The 11,388-nt window shown below is 38.8% G+C and overlaps 1 protein-coding gene across 1 annotated transcript; it reads right to left on the bottom strand.

Moving 5' to 3' along the window:
* Nucleotides 1-646: 646 nt before the first annotated feature.
* Nucleotides 647-6,783, bottom strand: clrn1 (clarin 1; the record flags this gene model as incomplete). Its single annotated transcript, XM_079563427.1, has 4 exons — nt 6,521-6,783; nt 2,190-2,369; nt 2,037-2,119; nt 647-829 (listed from the first exon to the last, which is right to left on the bottom strand). The coding sequence occupies exons 1-4, from the start codon at nt 6,771-6,773 to the stop codon at nt 647-649; spliced, it is 699 nt and encodes a 232-aa protein (XP_079419553.1). The 5' UTR covers nt 6,774-6,783.
* Between the last annotated feature and the right edge of the window lie 4,605 nt (nt 6,784-11,388).

The raw sequence follows: 11,388 nt of genomic DNA on the forward strand, positions 1-11,388 counted from the left end.
TTTTTTCATTTTTTTTGACCATTTTTTGTGAATTTCTTGTGAATTTTTTGTGACATTTTTGCCACTTTTATATCAATGTTTTCTCACTTTTTTGTCACATTTTTGTCATTTTTTTGACACATTTTTGTCATTTTTTTGTCATTTTTTTGTCATTATTTTGTCATTTTTTGTCATTTTTTTGTCTTTTTTTGTCATTTTTTTGTCATTTTTTTGACACATTTTTCATTTTTTTGACAAATTTTTGTGAATTTCTTGTGACATTTTTGTGACATTTTTGCCACTTTTACATCAATGTTTCTCACTTTTTTGTCACATTTTTGTCAATTTTGTCAATTTTTTTTGTCATTTTTTGTCAATTTTTTGTCACATTTTAGTCACAAAGAAATGACAAAAAAAAGAGAAAAAAATTGACAAAATGTGACAAAAAAAAGACAAAAAAAAGATTAAAAAATGAAGAAAAAATTCATGAAAAAATGACAAAAATGTGACAAAAAAATGACAAAAAAATGACAAAAATTTGTATCTTTATTTTTTTTTAAATTGTGTATCTTTATCTTAGATTCATCCAAACAGACTCAAATTCAACACAAAGAACCTTTATTCGAGCAGTTTGAAGCCGTTTGTCTCTTTTAAGATGGAAGTTTCCTCAGTACATGAGGTCCGCCGCTCCCGTCTGCGCGTCCGTGGGTTTCTGGGCGCCGAACGGGAACTCGATCCCGGCGACCCGGATCAGGCCCAGGACCAGGCCTTGGACGAAGAAGACGAGGAGGAAGAGCCAGTAGCAGCGGTCGTAGCGCTCGCTGTACGTCTGGAAAACGAACGTGGCCTCCTGGAAGTTGGCGATGTCACATTTTAGTCATTTTTTTGTTATTTTTTTGTCACATTTTTTTGTCTTTTTTTTGTCACATTTTTGTCATTTTTTTGACACATTTTAGTCATTTTTTTGTCATTTTTTGTCATTTTTTTGTCATTTTTTTGTCATTTTTTTTGTCATTTTTTGTCACATTTTTGTCATTTTTTAATCATTTTTTGTCATTTTTTAAATATTTTTGTCAATTTTTTGTCATTTTTTTGTCGTTTTTTTGTCATTTTTTGTCATTTTTTTGTCATTTTTTTGACCATTTTTAGCCACAAAAAAATGACAAAAAAATGACAAAAAAATGACAAAAGAAATTGACAAAATTGACAAAATTGACAAAAAATGACAAAAAAAATGACAAAAAATGATTAAAAAATGAAGAAAAAATTCATGAAAAAATGACAAAAATGTGACAAAAAAAATACAAAAAAAATACAAAAAAATGACAAAAAAATGACAAAAAAATGACAAAAAAATGACAAAAAAATGACAAAAAAATGACAAAAATGTGACAAAAAAATAACAAAAAAATAACAAAAAAATGACAAAAAAATGACTAAAAAAGACAAAAAAATGACAAAAAATGACAAAAAAATGACAAAAATGTGACAAAAAATGATAAAAATGTGACAAAAAATGACAAAAAAATGACAAAAAATAACAAAAAAATGACAAAAAAATGACAAAAATGTAACAAAAAAATGACAAAAAAATGACAAAAATGTAACAAAAAAATGATAAAAAATGTGACAAAAAATGACAAAAAAATGACAAAAAATTGACAAAAAAATGACAAAAATGTGACAAAAAATGACAAAAATGTCACAAAAATGTTTTTGTCATTTTTTTGTTACATTTTTGTCATTTTTTTGTCATTTTTTTGTCATTTTTTTGTCATTTTTTTGTCACATTTAAGTCATTTTTTGGTCATTTTTTTGTTTTGTTTTTGTCCTTTTTTTGTCACATTTGTCATTTTTTTGTCATTTTTTTGTCACATTTTTGTCATTTTTTTGTCATTTTTTTGTCATTTTTTTGTCACATTTTTGTCATTTTTTGTCATTTTTTTGTCATTTTTTTGTCATTTTTTTGTCATTTTTTTGTCATTTTTTTGTCATTTTTTTGTCATTTTTTTGTCACATTTTTCATTTTTTTGTCATTTTTGGGTCATTTTTGTCACCTGGAAGTTGGCGATGCGCTCGGAGACCCTGCGGATCTTCACCTCGCAGGCGAAGAGCACCAGCACCAGGAAGCTGCAGCCGCCTGGAGACCAGAGGTGGAACCGGGTCAGGAACGTGGTCTTAGCTTTCAAATAATGAGGTCACACACTCACAGCTGAGGGCGGTCCACAGGTACAGGCCGGGCGGTCCGTGGAGGGTGTGGTACGGGCGGCCGAAGGCGTTGTAGAAGAAGAAGCCGCTGCCCAGAGACGAGAAGAGGACGACGGAGCAGCAGAAGATCAGCACCGAGACGTGGAGGCCGGCCGGGATCTGAGGGAGGAGCTCCGGGAAAACTAAACCAGAAACCGAGACGAGGAGGCGGGATCAGAGGGAGGAGCTCCGGGAAAACTAAACCAGAAACCGAGACGAGGAGGCGGGATCTGAGGGAGGAGCTCCGGGAAAACTAAACCAGAGACAAGGGACGAGGAGGCGGGATCAGAGGGAGGAGCTCTGGGAAAACTAAACCACAGACAAATAAATATAAAAGACCAGAAACCGAGACGAGGAGGCGGGATCTGAGGGAGGAGCTACGGGAAAACTAAACCACAGACAAATAAACATAAAAGACCAGAAACCGAGACGAGGAGGCGGGATCTGAGGGAGGAGCTCCGGGAAAACTAAACCAGAGACAAATAAACATAAAAGACCAGAAACTGAGACGAGGAGGCGGGATCTGAGGGAGGAGCTCCGGGAAAACTAAAACAGAAACAAATAAATATAAAAGACCAGAAACCGAGACCAGGAGGCGGGATCAGAGGGAGGAGCTCCGGGAAAACTAAAACAGAAACAAATAAATATAAAAGACCAGAAACCGAGACGAGGAGGCGGGATCAGAGGGAGGAGCTCCGGGAAAACTAGACCAGAAACAAATAAATATAAAAGACCAGAAACCGAGACGAGGAGGCGGGATCTGAGGGAGGAGCTCCAGGAAAACTAAAACAGAGACAAATAAACATAAAAGACCAGCACGGGGACGAGGAGGCGGGATCAGAGTAAAACTAAAACACAGATAAATAAATATAAAAATGTGACAAAAAATATTAATTTTTTTTTTAAAATTGATAAAAAAATGATTAAAAAAATTGATAAAAAATTGATAAAAAATTGATAAAAATATGACAAAATGTGACAAAAAAAATTACAAAATATTTTACAAAAAAATGACCAAAAAATGACAAAATGTGACAAAATGTGACAAAAGAATGAAAAAAAAATGAAAAAAAAATGAAAAAGAATTGACAAAAAATTGGACAAAAATTTCACAACAATTTGACAAAAATTTGACGAAAAAAATAACAAAAATGTGACAAAAAATGACTAAAAAATGACAAAAAATGACAAAAAATTGACAATAAACCACAGACAAATAAATATACACGACCAGCACCGAGACGAAGAGGCGGGATCTGAGGGAGGAGCTCCGGGAAAACTAAAACACAGATAAATAAATATAAAAATGTGACAAAAAATATTCTTTTTTTTTTTAAATTGATAAAAAATGGACAAAAATATGACAAAATGTGACAAAAGTATGAAAAAAAAGGAAAAAATAAATAAATGTTTTGACATTTTTTCTTCATTTTTTAATCAATTTTTTGTCATTTTTTTGTCATTTTTTTGTCGCATTTTTGTCAAATTTCTGTTTTTTGTCACATTTTTTTTATTTTTTTTTGTCAATTTTTTGTGAATTTCTTGTGAATTGAAAAAATGACAATAAAATGACAAAAAATAAACAATAAAACACAGATTAATCTAAAAGACCAGCACGGGGACGAGGAGGCGGGATCAGAGACCAGTGTAGCGCCTCATTAGAAGGGGGGAGGTGGGGGAGGGGGGGAGGGAGGGGGGAGGAAGGGGGGGGGTCTGATGAATGTCCCAGTGAAGGTTCATTGACCCGTGAAACAGCTCCAGCCTCATTAGTGTGAGGCTCCTCTGCAGCAGCAGCGCTCCTCCCACCGCCCAAAACATGCACAATGGGGGGGGCACATGGGGGGCACATGGGGGGACACATGGGGGGCACATGGGGGGGGACATGGGGGGGGACATGGGGGGGCACATGGGGGGGGGACATGGGGGGGCACATGGGGGGGGGACATGGGGGGGCACATGGGGGGGGGACATGGGGGGGGACATGGGGGGGGCACATGGGGGGGGACATGGGGGGGGCACATGGGGGGGGACATGGGGGGGGACATGGGGGGGGCACATGGGGGGGGACATGGGGGGGGACATGGGGGGGCACATGGGGGGGGGACATGGGGGGGACATGGGGGGCACATGGGGGGACACATGGGGGGCACATGGGGGGGGACATGGGGGGGGACATGGGGGGGCACATGGGGGGGGGACATGGGGGGGACATGGGGGGGGGGACATGGGGGGGACATGGGGGGGGACATGGGGGGGCACATGGGGGGGCACATGGGGGGACGACGGATGGAAATGAGCTCAAGGGTACAATCAGGTGTGTCTGTGTACTAATACAGTAGAAGTATACAAGTAATACAGTAGTAATACTCACAGTAGAAGTATACTGTAGTTCTAGTACTCACAGTAGAAGTATACTGTAGTACTAGTACTCACAGTAGAAGTATATAGTAGTTCTAGTACTCACAGTAGAAGTATATAGTAGTTCTAGTACTCACAGTAGAAGTATACTGTAGTTCTAGTACTCACAGTAGAAGTATATAGTAGTTCTAGTACTCACAGTAGAAGTATATAGTAGTTCTAATACTCACAGTAGAAGTATATAGTAGTTCTAGTACTCACAGTAGAAGTATACTGTAGTTCTAGTACTCACAGTAGAAGTATATAGTAGTTCTAGTACTCACAGTAGAAGTATATAGTAGTTCTATTACTCACAGTAGAAGTATATAGTAGTTCTAGTACTCACAGTAGAAGTATATAGTAGTTCTAGTACTCACAGTAGAAGTATATAGTAGTTCTAGTACTCACAGTAGAAGTATACTGTAGTACTAGTACTCACAGTAGAAGTATATAGTAGTTCTAGTACTCACAGTAGAAGTATACTGTAGTTCTAGTACTCACAGTAGAAGTATATAGTAGTTCTAGTACTCACAGTAGAAGTATACTGTAGTACTAGTACTCACAGTAGAAGTATACTGTAGTTCTAGTACTCACAGTAGAAGTATATAGTAGTTCTAGTACTCACAGTAGAAGTATATAGTAGTTCTAGTACTCACAGTAGAAGTATATAGTAGTTCTAGTACTCACAGTAGAAGTATATAGTAGTTCTAGTACTCACAGTAGAAGTATATAGTAGTTCTAGTACTCACAGTAGAAGTATACTGTAGTACTAGTACTCACAGTAGAAGTATATAGTAGTTCTAGTACTCACAGTAGAAGTATATAGTAGTTCTAGTACTCACAGTAGAAGTATACTGTAGTTCTAGTACTCACAGTAGAAGTATATAGTAGTTCTAGTACTCACAGTAGAAGTATATAGTAGTTCTAATACTCACAGTAGAAGTATATAGTAGTTCTAGTACTCACAGTAGAAGTATATAGTAGTTCTAGTACTCACAGTAGAAGTATATAGTAGTTCTAGTACTCACAGTAGAAGTATATAGTAGTTCTAGTACTCACAGTAGAAGTATATAGTAGTTCTAGTACTCACAGTAGAAGTATATAGTAGTTCTAGTACTCACAGTAGAAGTATATAGTAGTTCTAGTACTCACAGTAGAGTTATACTGTAGTTCTAGTACTCACAGTAGAAGTATATAGTAGTACTAGTACTCACAGTAGAAGTATATAGTAGTTCTAGTACTCACAGTAGAAGTATATAGTAGTTCTAGTACTCACAGTAGAAGTATACTGTAGTTCTAGTACTCACAGTAGAAGTATACTGTAGTTCTAGTACTCACAGTAGAAGTATACTGTAGTTATAGTACTCACAGTAGAAGTATACTGCAGTACTAGAAGTATTCTGTAATACTCACAGTAGAAGTATGCTTTGTACTAGTACTCACAGTAGAAGTATATTGCAGTACTAGTACTCACAGTAGAAGTATATAGTACTAATACTCACAGTAGAAGTATATAGTACTGATACTCACAGTAGAAATATACTGCAGTACTAGAAGTATTCTGTAATACTCACAGTAGAAGTATCCTGTACTAATACTCACAGTAGAAGTATATTGCAGTTCTAGTACTCACAGTAGAAGTATATTATAGTACTCACAGTAGAAGTATACTGTACTAATACTCACAGTAGAAGTATACTGTACTAATACTCACAGTAGAAGTATATAGTAGTTCTAGTACTCACAGTAGAAGTATATAGTAGTTCTAGTACTCACAGTAGAGTTATACTGTAGTTCTAGTACTCACAGTAGAAGTATATAGTAGTACTAGTACTCACAGTAGAAGTATATAGTAGTTCTAGTACTCACAGTAGAAGTATATAGTACTAATACTCACAGTAGAAGCGCGTGGGCCTCCCTCCCAGCCCGCACTGCTTGACTCTGCTCCCGGTGAACAGGCCGTAACTCACGGCTCCGAGGAACTGCTGCAGCTCCGCCTCTGAGGCGTTCACGAGCTCGGCCCCGGTGCGGCAAAGCACCGCGGCCTCCACCCACAGCGGGAGCCCCGTGCCCACGGCCGCGGCCAGAGCGCAGCCCAGGCCCAGGAGCGCGGAGGCGGCGAAGAGGAGGCGCTTCTGCCGGGAGCCCATCACTGAGGGAGGGGGGTCCGAGAGCCGGGGAGCGGGGTCTGAGGGGCGGGGAGAGCGGGGGTCAGAGAGCCGGGGAGAGGGGCGGGGAGCGGGGGTCTGAGAGCCGGGGAGCGGGGGTCTGAGAGCCGGGGAGAGGGGTCTGAGAGGCGGGGAGCGGGGCGGGGAGCGGGGGTCTGAGAGCCGGGGAGCGGGGGTCTGAGAGCCGGAGAGAGCGGGGTCTGAGAGCCGGGGAGAGAGGCGGGGAGCGGGGGTCTGAGAGCCGGGGAGCGGGGTCTGAGAGCCGGAGAGTTGGGGTCAGACCCGGGGAGCGGGGCGGGGAACGGGGGTCAGAGAACCGGAGAGAGGGGCGGGGAGCGGGATCTGAGAGCCGGAGAGCGGGGAGCGGGGGAGCGCTCACAGGCGGGGGCAGCAGGTGGAGCTCTCACATACTGACACGGAGGATCCTCATCCTTACCGCCGCGGAAAGGCTCTGTCTCGGGCGTAAATGTCTGGGGTTTTCACCGGGTCCTGGTCCTCCCCAGGTCCATGCCCCCTCCTCCCGTTTGCTTCGTTTTTGTCTTGTTTTCTTCCTGCGCCTCAGAGTGTCATGTACAAACCCGATGCCGCCGTCTCCATAGTAACGGGACCCACGTGACCTGTCCCGTAACAGGACAGTCCCGTCACCGTCACCTGCCCCGCCGCGCCCTCCAGCGGTGAACGCGCGCCGCTGCAGCCCGTGCGTAAAAGTCTGTGCGCTTTGGGTTCAAATCAATCAATAATGACCCTCTTACTCCAGCAGCTTTACCCAAATCTAAAAGCTCTCAGCCTACAGGCCAGAGCGACGCCTCATTTGAAAGCTAAGACCTACAAACTCATCCAAACAGATCTTTTTTGTTACTTTTTTGTCCCATTTTTGTCGATTTTTTTGTTGCTCTTTTTTCCTCCTCATTGTCGTGAAGCTTTTAGATTCGGGTAAAGCCGAGCGAGAGAGGCGGCGCCGGGTTCAGGCGGGGGTTAAGAGGTTAACGCCCTGAACCCGCCCCCAGAAGCCCCTCAGTCAGACTCAGGAGCGAAGTCCAGGCTCAGAGCGGCTCCAGACCAGAGTGGACCAGGACAGGAGCGGACCGGGACTAAACCAGGACGAAACCAGGAGTCGACCAGGGCTGGACCAGGAGCGGACCAGGAGTGGACCAGGACCAGGACCAGGACCAGGAGCGGACCAGGACAAAACCAGGACTTGGGGCCGGATCAGGGACCGAGCCGTCATGAGGTCAGTCACTTTTGGACAAAGTACTTCAAATATAGACCGTGTACTTCCAGTTTACTTGTGATTTCCTTCAGAGTTTACTTCACCTGAATCCTTTTACTGAAGTTTACATTTGCAAAAAAACACAAACTCAACGTTGAAGGAACTCGGCCGAAACAGAACAAGGGCGATGGTCCCAAAAGACTAAATCAGGACTAACCAGTGTTAAAACAAATCTAAACTAAACCAGGTCTTTTTCAGGCCATGATTACGACGTCACTAAATGAAATGAACCTAAAGAGTCATTCGTTCACTGCAACTAGATCAGGATAAACATCTCAATTTGAGCAAAACAAGAAACATTTCCTCAATTCCAGTCATTGAAATTTGACAAAAATATGACAAAAAAAATATGACAAAAATTGATTAAAAAATGACAAAAAATGGACCAAAAAATGACAAAAAATAACAAAAAAATGACCAAAAAATGAAAAAAAAAAAAGATTAAAAATTGATTTAAAAATGACAAAAAAAATACAAAAAAATGACAAAAATGTGACAAAAAAATTGATGAAAAATGGACGAAAAAATGACACAAATTTGATTAAAAAATGACGAAAAAAAATGAAAAAAATACAAAAAATGTGATGAAAATTTGACGAAAATGACAAAAAAACGGACCAAAAAAATACAAAAAATGACAAAAAATGACAAAAAATGACAAAAAAAATGACAAAAAAATGACAAAAAATGACAAAAAATGACAAAAAATGACAAAAAAAATGACAAAAAAATGACAAAAAATGACAAAAAAATGACTAAAATTGGATTAAAAAATGACAAAAAATGACAAAAAAATGACAAAAAATGACAAAAAAACACAAATTAGATTAAAAAATGACGAAAAAATGAAAAAAAAATACAAAAAAAAAAAAAAAATGTGATGAAAATTTGACGAAAATGACAAAAAATACAAAAAATGACCAAAAAAATGACAAAAAAAAAAAAAAGACAAAAAAATGACAAAAATTTGATTACAAAATGACGGAAAAATGACAAAAAGTTAAGAAGTTGTTGGGCATTTGTCCTGGATTATTTCACTTGTTCTGAGATGTTTCTGACTCGTTTCGATACATTTCTTCCTTATTTCAGGTCATTTTCTTTGCCAATGGGGAAAGAACATTGGTCTTATCTCATTGGCAGTTTAACTTTCTTATTTCAAGCGAGATTTACCCTAGAACTGGTCTGAAATGTCCTCAAACAAGCAAAGCAAACTCGGTCCGATCAGGAAAAGTGTCTAAATGAGTGAAAACCGCTCAAAACAAGAAACATTTCCTCAATTCAAGTCATTTTTCTTTTTCTTTTTGTAGTGTGGAAGGAGCTGGTTTGACCTCAGAGCTCTGGAAGGACAGTAGAGCTGCAGCAGTTCTGACAGATACTTAGCTGCATTTAAAAACAATCAGCAGAATTTTAAACTTGATTGGAAAGGGAACTGGTAGCCAATGTAAAGAGGACAGAATGGGAGTGATGTGCCGGTCAGCAGGCGGGCTTCTGGACTCCCTGCAGGCGCTGGAGGGGTTTCAGGTCCAGCCCTGTGTAAAGGGAGTTACAATAATCCAACCTTGAAGTGATGAAGGCCTGGATCGCCTTCTCTAAATCTTTTTGTGGCAAGTAGGCCTTAATTTTCGCAAGAAGTCTTAGTTGGAAGAAGCTTTCACAACTGATCCAATGTGTTTTTCAAATTTGAAACAAGTATCAAAAGTCACCCCGAGATTTTTAACAGTGGGGCGGATAAAGGAAACAAGAGGCCCAATTAGCTTGTTGCACAATGTGGCTACGCTAGTTCCTCTGAGCTGAAGCTGTGGGCGCTAGTACTTCCTGTTCGTATTCATTTCCATTAAGATGAGCTCAGACCAGTGAGTTCCTGGAGGAGACGTTTATGTTTGTGAGGATCAGGGAGTTTGTCTTGAAGCTAATTTAACCTCTTAACTCCCGCCTGAACCGAGAGGATCTTTTTTCCTCACGTCAGATTTTTTTTTCATCATTTTTGTCACTTTTTTGTCATTTTTTTGTTACATTTTTGTCATTTTTTTATCACATTTTTGCCATTTTTTGGTCATGTTTTGGTCATTTTTTGTCACATTTTTTGTCACATTTTTTGTCACATTTTTGTCACATTTTTGTAATTTTTTGGTCATTTTTTGGTCATTTTTGTCATTTTTTTTATCAAATTTTTGCCATTTTTTTGTCAAATTTTTTGTCACATTTTTGTAATTTTTTTCATCACATTTTTGTAATTTTTTGGTCATTTTTTGGTCATTTTTGGTCATTTTTGGGTCATTTTTTATCACATTTTTGTCATTTTTCGTCAATATTTTGTAATTTTTTGGTCATTTTTTATCACATTTTTGACACATTTTTGTCATTTTTTGGTCATTTTTTTGTCACATTTTTGTCACATTTTTGTCATTTTTTATCATTTTTTATCACATTTTTATCACATTTTTGTCACATTTTTGTCATTTTTTATCATTTTTTATCACATTTTTATCACATTTTTGTCACATTTTTGTCATTTTTTGCTCATTTTTTGTCACATTTTGTCACATTTTTGTAATTTTTTGATCATTTTTTTGTCACATTTTTGTCATTTTTTGATCATTTTTTTGTCACATTTTTGTCACATTTTTGTCATTTTTTGGTCAACTTCCGAACACCGCTATCTCTGTTTTGGTTTTGTTCAAAGACAGGACACTTGAATTTAGCCAAGACTGGACGTCACTCAGGCAGTTTGTCAAGGTTGTTAAGGAGGTTTTACTGGCTTGTTGCACGGTGTGGCTATGCTAGCTCCTCTGACCTGAAGGTGTGAGCGCCTGGACTTCCTGTCTGTTTTCTTTTCCTGGAATAATAATCATATTTTCTAAAGATTATGTTGTGGGCGGTGAGTTCCCGGTAGACGATCATTTACTGTGTTCAAATCAGGAAGTTCAGATCAGAGACGCCTGTGATCATGAAGGATTGAGAGTTTGTCTTGAAGCTAAAGGCTAACATGCTATAAAAGAATATATATAAAGGCACTATTTCAAGTTGTGTAATGCATTAACCGCTTAACTCCCACCTGAACCGAGCACGTTTTCTCGACGAAAACAATGATGGAAAAGTGGCAAAAATGTCACAAAAATGTCACAAGAAATTGACAAAATATTGACGAAAAATGACAAAAATGTGATAAAAAATGACCAAAAAATGACAAAAATGTGACAAAAATGTGACAAAAATGTGACCAAAAAATGACAAAAATGTGATAAAAAATGACCCAAAAATTACAAAAAATGTGACAAAAATGTGACCAAAAAATGACCAAAAAATCACAAAAAATGACCAAAAAAT

Source organism: Gobius niger, assembly GCF_951799975.1.
Source record: "Gobius niger genome assembly, chromosome: 1".
Classification (NCBI taxonomy): domain Eukaryota; kingdom Metazoa; phylum Chordata; class Actinopteri; order Gobiiformes; family Gobiidae; genus Gobius; species Gobius niger.